Consider the following 22,463-nt stretch of genomic DNA (forward strand, 5'->3'; position numbering starts at 1 on the left):
CACCCCCACGGGAGTCTTGTTTTGCTACCCTTTAGCCTAATCGTTTCCTCCTACGATCGTTTCCACCCGGGCGCATTGTGAGGCAGGGTAGCATGCCCGGGTAGAACAACGTTCAAGACTTTACAAAAGTAATAACGGCGTGGCAGAAACTATCTACCCAGCAACATGAAGAGCAGTGTCTGACCGACTGTACAGATGAACGTTAAAACTAGAATGTAACTGAGACTTCAAAGACCAACGTTAAGATATCATTAGGTCCACCCAGCTTGAGTGAGTATTTATAAGAAAACGATGGACTTAACATGCATTACAAATTCACGTGAATGTATTTCGCTTTTATCATTTCATTAATAACATCAACATGCAACGACATTGAAAAAATGTCTCGTGATTTTTTAATTTATAATTTCTCTTGTCTGTTTGATAAATTGAAATCAACACTAAAAAGAAACTTTTCATTACAATTTTTTTAAATCTTACTTATTCCTGGTTAATCTATTTCAGCCTTTATACCAAAATAAACAAATATAACGGTGTGGAACTTAATGACTGAGTGATGTGCAGGGACATTTTATGCGTTGATTAGCCCAGCCCACTTTGTGCTACATAAAAACAGTAGCAATAGGAATTCAAGCTTGTCAGCTGGTAAACGCATCATCAAAAACATTTACAATTCATGGAACATTTGGGCTTCGAAGGAAATAAAGACAGATCCTACCGAAAGAATCCAAATATCAAGAACCTCGTTCGTATACGTACATGTGTCTACGACAGCGGACAATGGACAACCACGTGATCGTCAAGTTTGGACAGTATCTGAACAATGTTTACCTTGACTGTTGTGTAAACCGGGAACTTGCGTTTTTGTCTGATGTGTTTTTGGAAATGTAATTTCTTCTACTGGAAACAAAAAAGAACATGTAAAACTGATCTTGTTTTGACCACTCGCTTATGCTTCTATATCTGCGACTATTAATTTATAAATGATGAACTCCAGCAGGTATATTATAAATGAACAGTGTAAATGATCCTGAACTATATACAATTTCTCCATAACCTTGACCGCTCAACAGTTGTAGCCTATATAGTCTGGACGTGGATGCGTTCACCTGTTTGTCTTGTGTGTTAGTGCAAGTGAAAGTAGAATCTGTAGAAAAATATAAAAAAATAAATAAACCAATTTTAATTTTCTATAGTTCTATGAAAGTATTATTCAACATTATCCAAGAATGTATACATAAACAGATTGGCTGAAATAAAGAAATGAATAAAACAGGAAAAAAATGGATCAATATGAATATGTGGTGTTGTAGTAATAAAATGTAGAATGTAGAAGATTACTTCAATACTTGATATAACTATTAGATATAAGATCACTCACAGTCTGGATTGCGGTTCATTCACCCAACATATATTCGAGTAAAGAAATATTCTTTTAAATGAGATAATAGGCATTCGAAATGCCCTAAATGAAACTGTTTGAAAACAAAATTGAATGCTTTCCTTTTATCTCCAGTACGATTTCCTATTGCTGTGATAGGTTTGCATGGAGTAGCGCACACTTTCTGAGATCAAAAATCTTTATCTTCTATTAATTTGCAGACCATACATTGACACTCCTCGCGTACCAAACTTAACGTGGGGGCCATACTCTAACCACCCTCCTAAGTATAAAAGTACACAATGAACAGGCCGCAAGAAAGGAGAGAGCGACTGTAAGAGTACAATTGTAATGAAAACTTTCTAAACACAAAATGTTTCGACAGCTCGTTTTTTAGCTGTTAGTATGCAAATGAGGTGTGGGTGGGAATAGCAGGAATAGGTAGCGACTGTGAAAATAAAGTGATGGTTGGTGGTTCAACTGAATTGTGTATTCTATCTATCTATCTATCTAACTATCTATCTATCTATCTGTCTCCATCTCCTAAACACGTTTATACAGTATTATCTGTCTCACAACTTGTGGTTTCTTAGTGAGAATTTGGAAAGACCCCAAGCCGTTAGATCTCACGAGTGAAGAAAGACAGGGGAGAGCACAATTCAGATAATAAAGTCAATCACTCTAGAAATCAATTTCTTTATTTGCCATCATCAAAATCATTTGTTTATGGGAAATAAAAGCTGTTTTGAATATACTTAATGTACGATTTTAAAAATCAGGTCCAATCTTAACTAGGTAAGTGGACATTACGCCATAATTATGGTTTTGTTTAAGAACTGTCTCAAAGCTTTGAGCCTAGATTAGGTTTAGTGATAGTTTAAGGATAGTTTTGAAGTGAGGTTGGCATTAGCCTTGAGCTAAAGGTTTTTTTTAAATTTAGTATTGCAATTTAAAATATTGGATTGCTTTGTTTATCGTTTCAGGAAAATTCTGCAACCGAACATGGGATAACATTGTCTGCTGGTCAGATACCCCGGCCGGACACCTAGCATCCCAGCCCTGTCCTCACTACATCGAAAGGTTTGACCAAAGAGGTAAGATTTAGGATCCTCAAATTATCGATCGATTGCACTGGTCAATTCAGGCAGTGAATGAAGGTTGAACGCTCTACTGCTGATGTGATAGACTCATGCTTTCTGTCACTTGTAGTTTTGCTACAGGATGATGTCGGTGATGAGCCTAATTGAGATGATTAGCTCGTATCAGAGAAATTAAAGACGGTCAGTGATTGCATTGACCTCAAGGTCGTTGGACATAAGAGCTGATGAACCAAACGTCTCCAACTGTAACATTGTAACTTCTTGAACACTAACATTTGACATTTGTGACATTGTAAGATCTTGAACACTAACATTTGACATTAGTGACATTGTAAGACTACTATATTCTAAGTGTAACATTGTAACTTCTTTAACACTAACATTTGACATTTGTGACATAAAGAAAGTTGTATTGTAAATTTGATAAATATTGACAGTCATGTCTACACAAATCGTTACTACCAAGTTCAATAAATCATGTCCTGAATCTTTTGGAGAAAGTTAAGTGGTTGAAATGATTCATATTTTGCACATATCTGCTGCTTCTATATCCTATCATATATATATATATATATATATATGATCGAGAGAGAGAGAGACAGACAGAGAGAGAGAGAGACAGAGAGAGAGAGACAGAGAGAGAGAGAGATAGACAGAGAGAGAGAGAGAGAGACAGAGAGAGACAGAGAGAGACAGAGAGAGACAGAGAGAGAGATAGACAGAGAGAGAGAGAGAGAGACAGAGAGAGACAGAGAGAGAGACAGACAGAGAGAGAGACACAGAGAGAGAGACAGAGAGAGACAGAGAGAGAGAGACAGAGAGACAGAGAGAGAGAGACAGAGAGAGACAGAGAGAGAGAGAGACAGAGAGAGAGAGAGACAGACAGAGAGAGAGACACAGAGAGAGAGACAGAGAGAGAGACAGAGAGAGAGAGAGACAGAGAGAGACAGAGAGACAGAGAGAGAGAGAGACAAAGAGAGACAGAGAGACAGAGAGAGAGAGAGACAAAGAGAGACAGAGAGACAGAGAGAGAGACAGAGAGAGAGAGAGAGAGAGAGGGAGACAGAGAGAGACAGAGAGACAGAGAGAGAGAGAGACAGACAGACAGAGAGAGAGGCAGAGAGAGAGAGAGAGTGAGACAGAGAGAGAGAGAGGCAGAGAGACAGAAAGAGGGACAGAGAGAGAGAGAGAGAGAGACAGAGAGAGAGAGACAGAGAGAGACAGAGAGACAGAGACAGAGAGAGAGAGACAGAGAGAGAGAGACAGAGAGAGAGAGACAGAGAGAGAGAGACAGAGACAGAGAGAGAGAGAGAGAGAGAGAGAGAGAGAGAGGGAGGAGCATTAAAATATAAACTAAAAGACTGAGAGAACGCTCGCCATTAAAAAAAAGTCATAAAAAGAAGAAAAAGAGAAACAGAGAAATTAGCAAAGAACAAAGAGAGACATACATACACACATACCTACATAATACATACATAAATACATACAGACACACACAACACATCAAATCTGTATGTTATATTTATCCCGTTGTTTTCTCTATTTGTGAATGCATCGTTCAGCATAGTAGCGAACATAATACTGAACAGTGAGGGTGCTAGAACACAGCCTTTTTTTAACCTCCATTGATACTTGCTCTGATGGTTCTCCACGTTCTTGGACACGAGCCTTCAATGATGAAATTGTCTCACCATGGATTTGAATTATTGTGGACAGCCATACTTTGACATAATCTTCCAGAGTCTTCTCTGCTAACAGTGTCGAATACTTTGAAAGGTCGACATATTTTGAGAAGAGGTCAGCATTTTGTTTTTGACATTTTCCTGGAGCTGCCTTGCCGCAAAGATAATTTCAATGGTTCCACTCGCCTTTCTGAAGCCGCATTGGTTTTCTGGCAGTAGACCATGCTCTAGGTGTTGCATGAGCCGATTTAGTAAGATGGCTGCGAGAATGTTCCCAGCAATAGAGAGAAGAGATAGTCCTCTGTCGCAGATTTGGATGTTTCCTTTTCACTTGTATAGATGGACAATTGTGGGATCTTTAAAGTCTTGTGGGATTGACTCTTGTTTCCACATAATTAAGAACAGCTCATGAAGTCTTTCAATCAGGGCTAATCCACCTTTTTTAGACCTCTGGGGGAATGGAGTCAGCTCCTAGGGCCTTTCCGCTTGCGAGCTGTTGAATGGCAAGATCGGTTTCCTTTAGTGTTTGGGGGATCATCCATTTTTACATTTATTGGTACTTGCTGTAGCCTGTCTATGGCCGCTTCATTTATAATGTAAGGTGTATTGAATAACTTTTCAAAGTGCTCGGCCCTGCGTTTTAGGATTTCTTCCTTATCTGTCCATAGGATTGTTCCATCAGCATTTAGTAGAGGGGATGAGCCTAACTTTGTGGGTCCATAGACCTCGTTTATGGCATGGAATTGATTCTTCATGTCATGCTTGTCAGCAAATTCCTGTATTGTTTCCAGTTTCTTGCTTAGCCAGGTATCTTGCATTTGGCGTAACTGTTTTTGCACATTTTTGCGGATGTTTGTGAATGCATCTTTAGTGGACTGGGAATTTGGGTTGTTCTGTTACAATTAATGGGGCTTGTGCTTTTCATCTAATAGTTTTCTGATCTCAGTACTGTTTTCATCAAATCAGTCATGATGCTTTCTCTCCATAGGTCCAAGTATGCTTAATGCTTTGCTATGAATAGCCTCTTTGAAACATTCCCAGCTTTTATCTACATTTGATTCAGCTAGAGAGGTGGACTTAAGGCAATTCTCTATCGGGTCTGTAATCGACTTTTCAATTTTGTCATCTGCTAGTCTGGCCGTGTTTAGCCTTTTTAGGTGTTTAGATTTCTGCGGACGTCTCTTTGGTTGTATTCGGGTGTTTAGTTTTGTGATGATAAGTCGGTGGTCTGTTCCACATTCTGCACCACAGCTAGATTTGGTGACACGTATGTCTTGACGGTCAGATTGTCTGGTGATGACGTAGTCTATAAGGTGACAGTGTCTTAAGCGGCTATGCATCAAGGAAGTTCGCTTTCTCGTTGGGAGACTGAATATTGTATTTGATAGAAGCAGCTTGTGTTCAGCACAGGTTTGTAGTAGTAATAGTCCGTTGCTGTTGCACTGAGCTATCTTCAATTTTCCTAAAAATTCTTTCCAGATGTGATGGTTGGAGCCGACTCTTGCGTTGAAGTCACCGAGAACGAGTAGCGTATCTGTTTTTGGTATATCAAGTATGGAGGAGTTTAATTCTTCATAGAACTTTGCTTTGACTTCATCTGGGTTGGTCATGGTGGGTACGTAACAGCTAACATTGAAAATGTGATTCTTTCCGTTTTGTAAAGGCAGCTTTAGGGTCATGAGCCTGTCACTAATTCCTTTAGGAGGCCCGGCTAGTTTGGATGCTAATGATTTTTTTAAGGCAAAGCCGACTCCAGATTCGATCGTACTTCAGTGCTTCTACCGCTCCAGAAGAAAGTATATCCACATCCTCTTTCGAAGAGTTCATCTTCGTCTGCAAGACGAGTCTCACTCAGTGCTGCTATGTCTATATTGTATCGGTGGAGCTGCCTGGCTTCTAGTGCAGTCTGTCTTTGTGGTCTTTCAAAAATGTCTGCTCTGAAAATGATCTGCAGAGCAACGTCAGTGACTTTTCAAGAACGTGTTCAGACTTTGGCCTTACTATTAACACAAAAAAGATTGTAGTCTCATATTTGCCTGCTCTAGGCAAAGCCTACTCGGATCCAAGCATTAAGATAAATGGACATGATATAAATGCAGCACACTCTCCAGAAACGGAAGGATCGATAACGAAATCGGCCTGCGTATCGCCAAGGCCAATGCATCCTATGGCAGACTGTCTAAAAATGTCTGGAACATACGAGGCATCACATCGAACATTAAGCTAGGGGTCTATCGAGCTGTCATACTCCCTACATAGCTCTATGCCTCAGAAACGTGGACTGTCTACAGAAAAAACTAAACCACTTCTACATGGCCTGTCTAAGAAAAATTCTGAATGTCAAATGGCAAGACAAAATACCAGATACTGAAGACCTTCGAAGATCGGATCTGCAAAGCATCCACAGAATCCTGATGCACTCCCAACTGCGATGGGCAGGACAAGTCTCCAAAATGGAAGATCGCCGCATCCCTAAACGACTCCTGTATGGCCAATTAAGGGAGGGAAAGCGCTCACAAGGAGGACAAAGAAAGCACTTCAGGGACACCCTCAAAGTTTCTCTGAAGGCGTTCAGCATAAGCCCAGCCACCTGGGAAACAGAAGCACATGACAGAGCATCATGGCGTCGCGCTGTAAAAACTGGCGCACAAATTGCTGAGGAAAAGAGAACAGCGCTTGCAGAAGAAATGCAAGGCCAATGACACTAGCTCCAGCTAAAATAACATGCCCAGTGTGCAGCTGAACATTCCGGTCTCACGTAGGTTTCACCAACAACATGAGGACGCACAAAACCCCAGTGCAAAACCCTCAGCCTCCTGAATGACAAAAGTGGTCATTATCAAACTACGATGGACGAACTATGTATATATATATATATATATATATATATATATATATATATATGTATGTGTGTGTAAGTAAATATGTATATATATATATATATATATATATATATATATATATATATATATATATATATATATATATATATATACACATATACATACAAACTTACATACATACATACATACATACATACATACATACATACATACATACATACATACATTGAGATCCAGAAATAGATGTTTTTTTTAAAAAGCCAGCAGACAATTAGTGCGAGGATAATCCTATCTACGAAACTACTTCACCAGAGCCCTTGATAAATACTTCATCAGAATCTCAGGACCAAACGTAGGGGATAACGTTAAGTGCAGCCATCCAGGAAACGGAAACGAACTACATCGGGACAGCCATAATCGTCTGCAGCCAACACTCATCTCATTAAAAGTAAAGCCATTAACCTTAATAGAAAGTCCCCACCCCCACCCTTCTCTTTTACTTTCAAATAAAGTCATGGCCAGTCAGGCGTGAAATGTCAACTCCTGGCTCAACCAAGACCGGTCCATCTGACTTTCATAGCTTAAATACTAAGTCAAAAAATCTGGCCATGGGACAGACATGGCCTTTGAAGAGAAGAGTCTAAGCTGCATCGCGTGCTCAAAGGATGTAGAGTCTGTCCGTCTGTCATTCTTCCCAGCATTCCCAATGTGCACTTCCTCTTCCTCGGCGTCATGTTGTGCAACAAGAGAATGTAAACAAGTCAATAAAAGTGAACACGAGATACAAACCAAACACAAAGATGTCAACACTTAACACGAGATACAAACCAAACACAAAGATATCAACACTTAACACGAGATACAAACCAAACACAAAGATATCAACACTTAACACGAGATACAAACCAAACACAAAGATGTTAACATTTAACACGAGATACAAACCAAACACAAAGATATACAACTTAACACGAGATACAAACCAAACACAAAGATATACAACTTAACACGAGATACAAACCAAACACAAAGATATACAACTTAACACGAGATACAAACCAAACACAAAGATATCAACACTTAACACGAGATACAAAGCAAACACAAAGATATACAACTTAACACGAGATACAAACCAAACACAAAGATATACAACTTAACACGAGATACAAACCAAACACAAAGATATCAACACTTAACACGAGATACAAACCAAACACAAAGATATACAACTTAACACGAGATACAAACCAAACACAAAGATATACAACTTAACACGAGATACAAACCAAACACAAAGATATACAACTTAACACGAGATACAAACCAAACACAAAGATATCAACACTTAACACGAGATACAAAGCAAACACAAAGATATACAACTTAACACGAGATACAAAGCAAACACAAAGATATACAACTTAACACGAGATACAAACCAAACACAAAGATATCAACACTTAACACGAGATACAAACCAAACACAAAGATATCAACACTTAACACGAGATACAAACCAAACACAAAGATATCAACACTTAACACGAGATACAAACCAAACACAAAGATATCAACACTTAACACGAGATACAAACCAAACACAAAGATGTTAACATTTAACACGAGATACAAACCAAACACAAAGATATACAACTTAACACGAGATACAAACCAAACACAAAGATATCAACATTTAACACGAGATACAAACCAAACACAAAGATATCAACACTTAACACGAGATACAAACCAAACACAAAGATATACAACTTAACACGAGATACAAACCAAACACAAAGATATACAACTTAACACGAGATACAAACCAAACACAAAGATATCAACACTTAACACGAGATACAAAGCAAACACAAAGATATCAACACTTAACACGAGATACAAACCAAACACAAAGATATACAACTTAACACGAGATACAAACCAAACACAAAGATATACAACTTAACACGAGATACAAACCAAACACAAAGATATCAACACTTAACACGAGATACAAAGCAAACACAAAGATATACAACTTAACACGAGATACAAAGCAAACACAAAGATATACAACTTAACACGAGATACAAACCAAACACAAAGATATCAACACTTAACACGAGATACAAACCAAACACAAAGATATACAACTTAACACGAGATACAAACCAAACACAAAGATATACAACTTAACACGAGATACAAACCAAACCAAAGACATAATACGGGATAACAAAACAAGACAAACACAAACTTGTCAACAGTACTTTAGCCGAGTTAACAGAAGTGTAGTTTTAAATAAATCTCTCTCTCTCTCTCTATCTATCTATCTATTAAATGTCTGTCTGTCTGTCTATCTATCTATCTATCTATCTATCTATCTATCTATCTATCTATCTATCTATCTATCTTTCAATGTTTAATTATTTGTTTCTGCCCTTTCCAGCCAATGAAAATTTTCAAAGTTTAATAAATTCGATCCTGCAATGTTTTCAATTTCATTTAAGATTTCTTTCTCTCTTACACACACAGACACACTCGCACACACATATATGAACTCTAGCTTACTTGTGGTCTGAGAGGGAAGAACTCAGTTCAACTCAAAATACACAAATATCTGAGGGAAATCCCAGAATTTTATTCTTCACCTTGTTTGATTAAAAAAATTAAATAATGTATAAAAAAAACAACTCACCTTGGAAATCCCATGTGATTTAATTAGTAAAAGATCAAAATAACTTTTCAGAAAATCTATTATCCTAATTATTTTTTTCTTGCACATTTAACAATAAAATCTCAGCAGATAGATCTCAACAAGGGAGACAATTTTTCATTTCCAAAAGTCAATTTCTTTGAACGCTTTTCACATCGCTGGTGAGTGGTTTTAAATTATGGAGGTCAGTGCTTGTCTCTTACGGTGTCGACGCTGAATGACATTTGGGATACATTTCCTTCCAGATGGCGTCATACTGTGTACTTTCACTTTTGTCTGCTTGAAGAACCGGTTCTGTGTACTTTCACTTTTGTCTGGTTGAAGAACCGGTTCTGTGTACTTCCACTTTTGTCTGGGTGAAGAACCGGTTCTGTGTACTTTCACTTTTGTCTGGTTGAAGAACCGGTTCTGTGTACTTCCACTTTTGTCTGGTTGAAGAACCGGTTCTGTGTACTTTCACTTTTGTCTGGTTGAAGAACCGGTTCTGTGTACTTTCACTTTTGTCTGGTTGAAGAACCGGTTCTGTGTACTTTCACTTTTGTCTGGTTGAAGAACCGGTTCTGTGTACTTTCACTTTTGTCTGGTTGAAGAACCGGTTCTGTGTACTTCCACTTTTGTCTGGTTGAAGAACCGGTTCTGTGTACTTTCACTTTTGTCTGGTTGAAGAACCGGTTCTGTGTACTTCCACTTTTGTCTGGGTGAAGAACCGGTTCTGTGTACTTTCACTTTTGTCTGGTTGAAGTAACGGTTCTGTGTACTTTCACTTTTGTCTGGTTGAAGAACCGGTTCTGTGTACTTTCACTTTTGTCTGGGTGAAGAACCGGTTCTGTGTACTTTCACTTTTGTCTGGTTGAAGAACCGGTTCTGACATTTATTTCTTGTTCCTTTTTAAGAGCAATTCATTTGTCCGCGTTTATTTTCTAAGAGTCTGTAGTGGGTACCATAATGGTATTTTTGAAGTTTGTAATAAAAAAAAATCTTTAGAATAGGTGTAGTTCTTTTTGATTAATTATACCGACTTACGCAATTTCATTTGAGAAATATCATATTGTAATAAACTTAATGGAGTACATTCGCTATTCTCTCTATTTAAGGGACATCACATACGCATGCACAATACCGTTGGCCTTGAGTACAGCCCCCTTCTCTAAGTCGTAGATTTGGACGGAACTTCGTTCTCTTCTCTCTAATGTCAACCTTCTTCTCAGTCGAAGTCTCTAAAATTGCGCACCTAATGTTTCAAAAAATCCTAGATCGTATTAAATAATGTTGATTTCAATAGATTGATGACCTAGATCTTTCTAGACTATGTAGATACAAATTGCAAAATAATAATTATGAGACAAGAGTACTCTTATTTTTGATGTTTTCAATTACTAGATCTAGATCTAAAAATTAAATTATATGTTACATAGGTTAGGGTTAAAAAAAAACAACAAAAACACTTATAACTACTTTACAAAACAAAACCTTGTTTCAACTTTTAAAATAATTTTCACATTTTTTGTAGTGTTAAAAGATCTCCATGTCCAGTCTAGATATAGTATTATGTCTATGGCTTTTCAAGCTGTAAGGACAGTCGCCATCAAATCTAGATATAATATATTTAGGTCTAAGGTTATAACAATATCCATTGATGATATAGAAACATGAAAGGTACTGATAATTCAAATTAATGGGCGTAGAATTGTTTTCCCTAGTCTTGAACAGCTCTTAGGAAATGTAATGTTGTCTAATGGTAAACGGCATAATACATTTTTTTGTAAATATAAAACCAGGGGCGGATTCTAGTTTCTAAAAAAGGTGAAAGGAGCCCAGCACCCTAGCCGGGGAGACAGACAAACAACCACGACATTGCTTTCATGGTTAATAAAGTAAATCAGTTGTTCCCATAGAATGAGTTACTAGATAATGATATTAAAATAAAGATTATTGTAATTGTAATATCTACATTACAATATATTTGATCATCCATCCATCGATCCATCTATCTGTCTATCAGGCATCGTAAGGATATAAGGTTTGAATGTAAAAGGATATTTTTTTCATATATTCCAAGTGCAAAAATCTATGACAGGCTACACTTGTTCTAAAATAAAGTGGTTCTAAATAGTTTGTGACTCAAGGTCGACTGGCCAAGTGTATGACCTGGATGAGGACAACATTTTTAGATTGACATTTAAGAGATACATTTAATGAAGTGGCTTAATTTTTAGCTGCTTAGTAATATCTATGAAATCACAGGCAGTCGATTGAGAACCTTTGATCTAGCAGAAAGCTGCAGAACATCGCAACAGTTACGACCTAGAACATCGCTGCTGTTAGGACTTAGAACATCGCTGCTGTTAGGACCTAGAACATTGCTGCTGTTAGGACTTAGAAACCCGCTGTTCTTACAGCCATCATTTAACTAATTACATTTTATTTCCTTTCTTTCCTTTAGAATTCGTTACCAGACGATGTACTGAGAATGGCACCTGGTGGGTGAATCCATTAACTGACCAACCATGGTCGAACTTTACTGCATGCATAAAGTCTAAACAATTGCGCTTGATACCACAGTTGATTGAGGTAACAACAGTCTGTTTGGAAATATAAGACATTGATTATTTATTGGTCATGATTTAGTCTGATTTTAAAAGATATTTTACAAAATTTACCCTTTAAACTTTTTCTTCTAATTTTCATATTATTTCTTCTCGTTATTGACAAAAGTTTTTAAAAAAATGAGGTGTGTGTAGGAATAGCAGGAATAGGTAGCGACTGTTAAAATATAGTGATGGTTGGTGGTTCAACTGAATTGTGTATTCTATCTATCTATCTATCTATCTATCTATCTATCTATCTATCTATCTATCTATCTATCTATCTATCTATCTATCTATCTACCTATCTAGTAGGCTATTGGTTTGTTATTAAGTTAACAGCAATGTCTGGTCGTCCAGTTAGCGTGCTGGACTGATTATCTCGTCTGTCCCAGGCTTATATCCTACTCGCTGCCATCACCCCGTCGTCCAGCAGGAGGTATGGACAAGGAAGTAAATTATCTTTAACTCTGAAGGAACATCCGAAACATGTAAAACATTTTACAGAAAAAAAAATGTACAACGCCAAATGAATCTTTGAAACATTATTACTTTTGACAATCAAAAACAAAAATAAAAAATCACGTCTTGAATATTCCTTGCGAATAAGCCACTCCGACAAGGATCTGACGGAGGCCGCCTCTGAGTTTGTGTGATAACACAAACTTTCTTTGTAATCTTGTTTTTATTTAATTTTTATTTGTTTATTTTATAATATTTTAAGTTGTATAACGGAGGTTATATTTTTTTTAGTATTCTCTTGTTTAACCGTTACAAAAAGTAGGCGTTTTGGTTTTATTGTTGATTAGATGGATGTTGCCCTTTTATAGAAAGGCGTCATTCCAGTTTGACTATTTTATGTTAATGCAGTTCTTGTGTTAGATAGGTAATGTATGATTGTATTGTCTCAATACTGACAAGATGTTAGTTTGTAAATGTAAGATTGTATTGTCTTAATAATACTTTCCAGAGTATGATTGTTATTGTCTCAATACTAACCAGTTACACTTATGATATCTTTGTCCAACATTCACAATCACTAGTCAGCAGTCTGTAGTTCTTGTAACACGACACATAGACTACACATGGGACACTAAACGAATTCTCTGTCCTCGTCGACACAACAGACAGACTAACAACAGACCATCTTTGACCACAATAGTCTCTAATTGAGACCACACCGAAGGGACGGTCAACAAAGAGGGCGGTAACTCTGACAGACTTCCAGCCACACGGATGGTCAATATCTGAGCCAGGACGAAGATTAGAGCGAGATCTACTAACCTCATTGGAGCAGTCTCTTGGGATTTCTTTGGCTCTATACATACTCGACTAGATCTAGATCTATATCCTTAATGATAATCTAATGTACATCGTATGAGCTTCTGAGCTAATGTTGTAGCTATTTTAGATTAGAGCTAATAAGAAAAAAGAAATATGGGCCGAATTTATTTCGATATAATTCTCGTTGGCGTCATAAAGTGTCGATATTTTAGGTCGTCTTATGGGCAACGCCCTAAAGTACGCACAAGTAATATTAAAACATCGATGGGACCCGACGATGACCTGCTTACTGCTGTTAAACAAAATGCAAACTAAGACTCTATGGTCCTCACGGCTTGCTCAGACCTTCCTTCAGGGAACAACAAGGGAACAACAAGGGAACAACAAAAGGCAGAGAGAAGGCGATGGGAAGACAAGATAAAGGAATGGAACGATCGAAAGAGTTTCCATCGAAGGCAAAAGAAAAAGAGGAATCAAGAAAGACGGTCATTGGCTCTCCAACACACTTAGGGACAGGTAAAGGTTAGGGTTAGGGATAGGTAAAGGTGAATATAAACACAAAAGTCAATGACAGATCTAGATCTGTAAAGAGGTTAGGGTTAGGGATAGGTAAAGGTGAATATAAAAAAACAAAAGTCAATGATAGATTTAGGTCTGTAAAGAGCATCTAAAAGAGTTGAAACTAAAATGACCGTCAACTTTAAATTCTATCCACAGAACAACAAAACTAGTTTTAATCGATTACTAAAATAATCTTTCTGAAATTTTAATAGTAGGAATCGAAAAGCCAATAAAGCCAATACAGAGTGAAACGGAATCAGAAGTCTCAGTGAAGTGATAAAACAGCGGATGTGTCTTTAACTGGTGATTGGGAGGCGATAAATACACACAGAGAACAGTGTGTGTGTGGCGGAAGTAGAGAGAGATTACATGAGTGGAGAGACAGACAGAAGCAGCATAAATGAGAAAAAATAAAAAGAGACAGAGAGAATGATGAATGTGGGACTGTGGATTGCGCACGTAGGCAAATATTTATGGTTGATATGTCATATAGTATATACATTATCTTTCTAATATAGTTTTCTATGATTTGAGTATTTCGAAAGCTTTACCAAAAAAAGAGTAAGTTTTTAAAACTACAAACAAGGTATGCCCAGCGTCAAACTCTTAGCGACACATTGTCCCTACCTTATCGTTATAACATTCTGTTTATTTTCTCTTACTTTCATTTCGTTCTTATGTAAATAACAAAATTGGTTTTCAAAATTTTAATTTTTTAAACTGTTTTAATTTTTTTTCTTCCTTGTCCTAATCTTTTCTTCTTATATAAACTTCTTTACCTCTTTGCAATTAATGAACTCACACTTGTATACTAATAGTGATAAAATGACATAAAAATAGACTTAAATGTCTGAGCAAAATAGAGTCATTACCATACCATTATTGTTCATTCAAGACAATTATCTTTCTTTTTTTCTTCTTTTAAACATTTTATTTAAAAAAAAATAACGAGTTTCCAATAAAGAATTTAAATTAGAGTCAATTTAAACGACGCACTGGGTTTATTGACCACACGATATTTTAAGGTTTTCCCACTTGAAACTAAAAAACTGTCTAGTGAAGGAGAAAGCAACAGACAACTATTTCCAATGTCGTCAAAGTAAAACATACAAGAACCACTAAAACAAATTTAAAAAGAAGTACCATTAAAAACAAATTAAAACAAAGAAGTACAGCTAAAAAAAAAAATAAACATAGAAGTAACTCTAAACACAAAACAACATCTACACACACGTCTCTGTGCAGACGCTGGAGGGCACTATGAGAGCTAGGTATGGGGCCTCAGTTCGACTCTCTAGCACTCCCGAAAGTGACGAGCTCATGAGACCTAGCCAGGGGAAAAAAAAATAGAAATAAAAACAAAACAAGATTACAAAGAGACAGAAAGGATGCGTGGTGGCAGCTCAATCGTGCGGAACAGGCCGTCCTAGCCCAGTTCCGAGTCAGTCACTGTCCAATCGGTGCTTACATCGGACGGTTTCGAGAAAACTACGACACACGGTGTCGCCCCTGCATCGAGGATGTCGAGACAATAGAACACATTCTTTAGGAATGCCGAGTTCTGCATGAAAGACGATCGGTACAAGGATTTGATAGAGAGAAAACTGGTACATGTCTGACATTAAGGCTGTCTTGTTCGGGGATAAGGCGACCTTAAAACTCACTGCTCGCTTCCTTTCACGTGCTCTGAGGGAGTCATTCTCAGCATGGTTCGTTACCAATGGGGTTTCTGATTCGGTACCCATTTGAGTTGGGTGGAGCGTCCTAAAAATCCCCAAATTCGATACCATTCTTCACCAACATTCAAACCCGAGACTTGAAATCCAAGCACTTTACCACTCGACCACAACGCCTCCACTTATGTTGAAAGTGTAAGTAAAAAGTTACATTTTGAACCTCCAAATTATAATTCTAAAAAAAAAAAATTTGCTGAAACAATATTCCTCAATTCCCACCATTCAATGTTGTCTGTAATAATAAGACTTGAACCACAGGAAGACTTCGCTTTTTTTCCCCTCGCTATTTCTAAGATCATAATATTGTATTGAGAAAGGAAAACTTTTTCTAGACACCAATATTTGTCATGACTCGTTTCTTTTGAAAAGTTTATCCAGTACAAAGATAGAAGATAATAACTCATATTATGATTATCCTTGTATCCCACGCCACGGCTCAGCACTGGCGAAATTTCCCAGAAACCCAGACCTTGAGGCCACGAGAAGACGAGATTATCACAAGAAAATCTAGAGATATATTTTTTAGAATTTATACTACAATGTGAAAATAAAAATCTTAAAGATTCCAACTTTTTTTTTATTAGACTAAGGTTTATACTTCCAAAAAAAAGATTTAAAAAATGCCTAAGGCCTATGTTATATTTAATTTAAACCACTGTACTTTTTACTTACTTAAGTACTTATGTTCAGTTTGTTAAAGTAATTGAAAAAATAAGAAGGAAAACAGTAAAAAAAGCAAAAACATTGAAATAATGAAAGCTACATAAACTTCCTATAAGTGGGTATTTGTGTTTCAAGAAATGAAACCAAAGACTGTTGCCGTACATGAAAGAACTAGTGATAGAACTTCGGTAGCCACATAAGTCATGTGATATAATTATGTAACGCTATTTCCTAGTGATGTAGCCTGACTTGTCACATTATAGGTTATTTTTTAATTAGCTTAGTTTAGGTTTTTTAGGACCAGGATTGGATTAAAAATATAATGACCAAAGAGTTTTCAGAATAAACAAATTGAATGTGTTAAACTCAAATATTTGTTTCTTTTCTTTATTTTGTTCAACTCTCTTTTCACTTCTACACATCTTCTTCTCAATTCATATTCTCCACATTGATTTCCAAGTCTCTCTTCAAGCAGTTGTCAACTTTTGAACTCCTTGACCTTTCAACTTCCCAACCCTACTGTCAATATCGCTCTGAATCAGAATTTCCTATTTAACCTTTCATTACTTCCCATTGCATCTCTCTTCTGTTTTTATCATTACTCATATCTACATTGAACCCCTGTGTAGGCCTACATCTCTTTTTCTTGTCTCCGTCATTCTCTTTCCTGACGTTTTATACATCTCTCACTTTTGACGTCTTTATGTCTCTCACTTTTGACGTCTTTAAGTGTCACTTTTGACGTCTTTATGTCTCTAGCTTTTGACGTCTTTGTCTCTCACTTTTGACGTCTTTATGTCTCTCACTTTTCGACGTCTTTATGTCTCTCACTTTTGACGTCGTTAAGTGTCACTTTTGACGTCTTTATGTCTCTAGCTTTTGACGTCTTTGTCTCTCACTTTTTGACGTCTTTTTGTCTCATGTCTCTAATTGTTTTGTCACCTTGATGTCTCTCTATTTCTTGACACATGTCTCTTTCTTTCTTGACCCCTCAATAATCTCTATTTTTTGACGTCTTTATGTCGCTTTCTTTACCCTTAAATACACATTTCTTTCTTGATCCCTTTATGTCTCTCTCTCTTTTTTGACCCTTTATGTCTCTCTCTTTTTGACCCTTTATGTCTCTCTCTTTTTGACCCTTTATGTCTCTCTCTTTTTTTGACCCTTTATGTCTCTCTTTTTTTGACCCTTTATGTGTCTCTCTTTTTGACCCTTTATACATCTGTCTGTCTTGTTGTCTTTTAACATCTCTGTTTCTTGACACCTTCTCACTTTTTCTTCTGGGCGTCTGGCATCTGAGCACATTTATCGCCATTTAAAATATTTCAATTATATCATTTCACGTAATGTACGCGTCAAGGTCTCATGAATTGAATACATACGTTATTTATAGCAAATTAAATTCGAGAAGATATTCATATTAAGCTATCAATGTCTTTTTGTTTGCATAAATATATTGTTTACTTTTAATTAGCTTCGAGCAAATAAGATAAATTGCTCATAATAGACATTGGAATTTCCATAGTATTAAAAATAGATTTTGAATTCTCCAGAGGAGTCGTCTATAAACAAGGAAAAAGGTCTTGCACTTTTCAAATAAGTTTAGTGTGTCTATGTTTGTGAATCTACTAAAGATATTCAATTGTATTCTGTATTAGTCGAGTGTGTTGTGTGATTTACAATTTGTTTATTTCGTCAAGAGAGTTTCCGTTCAAGTGCTTCACTTACGCTAAGTATCTAGGGCTATAACTTGAAGTTTGACTGATCATACATAGTTTTACAATGACAATATACATTTCAAAATGACACAATCTACGTTTATTATAAATATATATATCATGGGCGTAGCCAGGGGGGGGTTCTTGGGGTTCAAACCCCCCCCGAAATGAAATCCCCCCCTTGGGGGGGGGGGGGGGGAGTCGGAATTTAGTGACTATTTTTTGCTTTGATTTTGTTTATTTTAGGTGAGATTTTAATACTAAACCATCACTTGCCCTAGCACAACCAAAAGGGTTTTGAGTTTAAAACCCCCTACCAGGGGGGTTCAAGTTTAAAAACCCCTACCAGGGGGGTTCGAGTTTAAAAACCCCTACCAGGGGGTTCGAGTTTAAAACCCCTACCAGAGCGGTTCGAGTTAAAACCCCTACTAGGGGTTTTGAGTTTAAAACCCCCTACCAGGGGTTTTGAGTTTTAAACCCCCTACCTGGGGTTTTTGCAGTTAACTCCCCCTCTTCTATAAAACAAAACAAGGTGGAAAACCCCCAACAGAAGATTTTGATTATAAAACTTCTCTTTTCGATATAAAATCTAAATGCAAACTACAGTCACTTAATTCCAAGAGCGTATTCAAGAGAGGTTACACATTTTTACCAGTGGCAGGGCTCCATTAATAAACTGCAGTGAATAGTCATCTACCGAAATCGAAAAACACTAAATATAGCTCAACAAAGATGGCTAAGACAGATTTCAGGAGTCAGTTATAGAGATCGGACCTAAATCAAGGAAATCCTATGCCGAACTGGGAGTCGACCCCTTAGTAAGATTGTGAGAGAACGACGCATGAAGTTTGCGGGACAAAATGAATTACGCATAAGAAGAGTTGCAATGATATCCTAGTACAACTTGTCGCCACTCATTCATGGGGGTCCTCATGGTAGATGGGAAGAGGCTTCAGACATTACCAGTGAAAGATTTTTATGGAAACTGCTTGACGTCAAATGCTCCGAACGGCGTGGGAGGGTCTAAGTCAGTAAGAATAGCACATTAGGTTTTTAAAATAAAACTTTTTAATAGCATTAAAATGGACTGTAGATACCTCAGAATATGCATTTTGTTGGCTTTCAATACCGGAAATAGTGCTTGTCGGCGGGGTTTCGCCCCGCGCTGGGGAGCTCCTGGCGCTCCCCCAGACCCTCTTGCTAGTAATGGCGAGGAGTCCACAATTTTATGGAAACAGCTTGATGGCAAATGCGCCGAACGACGAGGGAGGGTCTAAGTCAGTAAGAATAGCACATTAGGTTTTTGAAATAAAACTTTTTAATAGCAGGAAAATGCACTGTAGATATCTCAGAATATGCATTTTGTTGGTTTTCAATATCAGAAATAGTGCTTGGCGGCGGGGCTTCGCCCCGCGCTGGGGGAGCTCCTAGCGTTTCCCCAGACCCCTTTGCTAATAATGTCGGGGAATCTACAATTTTTCCACTAACTCATGGAAGAACCTATTCTAGGGCACAATAAACGTCTTCCGAAAGAAAGAAGGATCAGAATGTTATAAAGATTATGTACACACACACACACACACATAAATACATATAATTTTTTTTTCGCGGGGGGGGAGGGGTTCGGGGGGGGGGGGGGGAGAAAAAAATCCCCCCCCCAAACCCCCCCCGAAAAAAAATCCTGGCTACGCCCATGATATATATATATATATATATACAAGAGAGATTGTCTACTAATACTGAGACTACATCGCAGTCACATTTCATTCTAACTCTTGTATATGTTGGTTCCTCTGTTTAGGAACACATGCCAGGAATCAAGTTAATGTATACCATTGGCTATTTGCTCTCGCTGACCACTCTTATATTAGCCTTGTCCATCATGGTCTATTGCAAGTAAGTGACCATTCTATGTTCGGTTTATCGATGATGTTTACCATTAGACTTGTGAATGGATGAAGTTTGCTACAGCTCCCCAGCCACAGGCTTACATTTACAACTTTATTCAGATAAACACAACTCACTCACACACTCTCATGAATTTACACTCACACATTCTCACACACTCATTCACTGACACTCACACACACACACTCATGTACTCCCTATCATACACACACACACCCAGAACGAAAACAGTAGGTTTGAATTAGTCTACAGTTATAGTGGTTAACGCCATGTTTATTATGCATTAGGCTCAGACGAGGAAATGAACATCTCGCTGTCTTTACCAAAAAACACAAAGATAAATCCTGTTTCCTCTCTCTCCATAGACGTCTGCACTGCGCTAGGAATATCATCCACATGAACATGTTTCTGGCCTTCGGTCTGCGGGCGGTGTTTTCGCTCCTGAAAAACATCCTATTGGTGAATGACTTGGGCTTTGTGAATGATGTGAACCAGACAGGATCTGACTTCACATTTGTGGAGTCTGGCACGGTGAGGAAGAAGTTTTATTTTCTTGTTGACTAGATGACAGTAGAATATCTCTGTTTGCTAAACCAAGACTCATTATCCATTTGAGAATTCATCGTTTCTGGCCCAAAGTTTTGTTGTTCAATTATTTCAGACATTGAAATCCTTTTGAAAATAGGGCTAATTAGTGTATAAACTTAGTTTTCACTAAGGCATTATATATATAATACGTCTTATATTTTATTTTAAAAGTTACAGCATTTTTTATTTATTTCCACATTTTCAGATAATTTAAAAAAAATAAACTTACATATTTCATTTTCTTTTGAAAGAGGTCTGCTTTAATGCATATCTTTGCGCTTGATTTTTGTTATTGGAGCTTCGAAACCAATGTTTTGTATGCGATTGTTTGAGTTTGTCATATTAGCTTAGAACAGGGTATCAACTATAGTCCAGACTAAGAGCTTTCCAACCTTGCGATCTATGAGGCTGATGATGTAAAGCTCATCAGTTGCAATGGTCAAAGGTTAAGGAAGCTGTTACTTTGCAAGCACAACACCCAACCGCCTTTATTTTTTTCCAATTAATGTGAAGTAGAGTTAGATATACACAGACGTCCTAAAAAAATTCCAAACTTAAAAAATGCCAGTCAATCTTGTGGACCTTAAGGTATGGAAGCATAGCGATTTATCGCTAAACCACCAGGCCCCCATTCAGCCTAAGCTGAAAGTGATAGAATTCTTCTTTATGTTTGCTGTCCGTATTTGAAATCGAGAATATAAATATAACTGCGTAGACATCAATCTTCAAGAATTTGATTTGTTCGCCCCAGTGGCGTAGCTAGGGTGGGCTGAGGGTGAATCCAAATTTGAAAATCCCCTCGGGCCCTCACTTTAGGGTCCCCAAATGAGTGTCTGAAATGTGTTTTTACATTAATTATTATGCCATTTTCTCATGACTTGATGTTGAATGTCAAAATGCTGGGACCCCCTAAAGATGTCAAGCCCCCCAACCCGGCCCCCAAATCCCTAGCTATGCCACTGGTCCACCCTGAGGAAGTAACAAGGTCCAACTTTCTCCACAGCATTGGGAGTGTAAGTTGTTCTTCACTCTCTTCTACTATATCATCTTCGCCAGTGTGATGTGGCTGTTCAATGAAGGACTTTATCTACAGCTCATTCTCTCTGTAGCGGTCTTCTCGGATAAAACTAGGATGGAGTGGTTCCTCCTGTTGGGCTGGGGTAAGTTGTCTCCTGTATTCCCCAATTACACTTACACAGAACTGTCAATTACACTTACACAGAACTGTCATCTAGACTTACACAGAACTGTCAATTACACTTACACATAACTGTCAATTACACTTACACAGAACTGTCAATTACACTTAGACATAACTGTCAATTACACTTAGACAGAACTGTCAATTACACTTACACAGAACTGTCATCTATACCTACACAGAACTATCAATTTCACTTACACAGAACTGAAAATTACACTTACACAGAACTGTCATCTATACTTACACAGAACTGTCAATTATACTTACACAGAACTGTCATATAGACTTACATAGAACTGTTGATATAAACAGATATTTGAAATTATTTTCTTGGATAATAACTTATTGACATAAGTAGACATAGTCAGATATTTGAAATTGTCTTCTTGGATAATAACTTATTGACTTAAGTAGACATAGACAGATATCTGAAATTGTTTTCTTGGATAATAACTTATTGACGTAAGTAGACATAGACATATATCTGAAAT

At 37.4% G+C, this 22,463-nt stretch overlaps 1 protein-coding gene across 3 annotated transcripts in view; it reads left to right on the plus strand.

The window, feature by feature from the left end:
• Positions 1 to 22,463, plus strand: part of LOC106064278 (secretin receptor-like) — a 106,606-nt gene that overhangs the window by 64,885 nt on the left and 19,258 nt on the right. For all 3 annotated transcript variants that reach the window (XM_056036921.1, XM_056036929.1, XM_056036914.1), the window contains exons 3-7: positions 2,365 to 2,475; positions 12,169 to 12,296; positions 20,074 to 20,168; positions 20,546 to 20,711; positions 21,772 to 21,928. In XM_056036921.1, the coding sequence (XP_055892896.1) occupies positions 2,365 to 2,475; positions 12,169 to 12,296; positions 20,074 to 20,168; positions 20,546 to 20,711; positions 21,772 to 21,928 (657 nt within the window). The remainder of the gene's footprint in view (positions 1 to 2,364; positions 2,476 to 12,168; positions 12,297 to 20,073; positions 20,169 to 20,545; positions 20,712 to 21,771; positions 21,929 to 22,463) is intronic.

This window comes from Biomphalaria glabrata, chromosome 1, assembly GCF_947242115.1.
Source record: "Biomphalaria glabrata chromosome 1, xgBioGlab47.1, whole genome shotgun sequence".
Lineage (NCBI taxonomy): Eukaryota > Metazoa > Mollusca > Gastropoda > Planorbidae > Biomphalaria > Biomphalaria glabrata.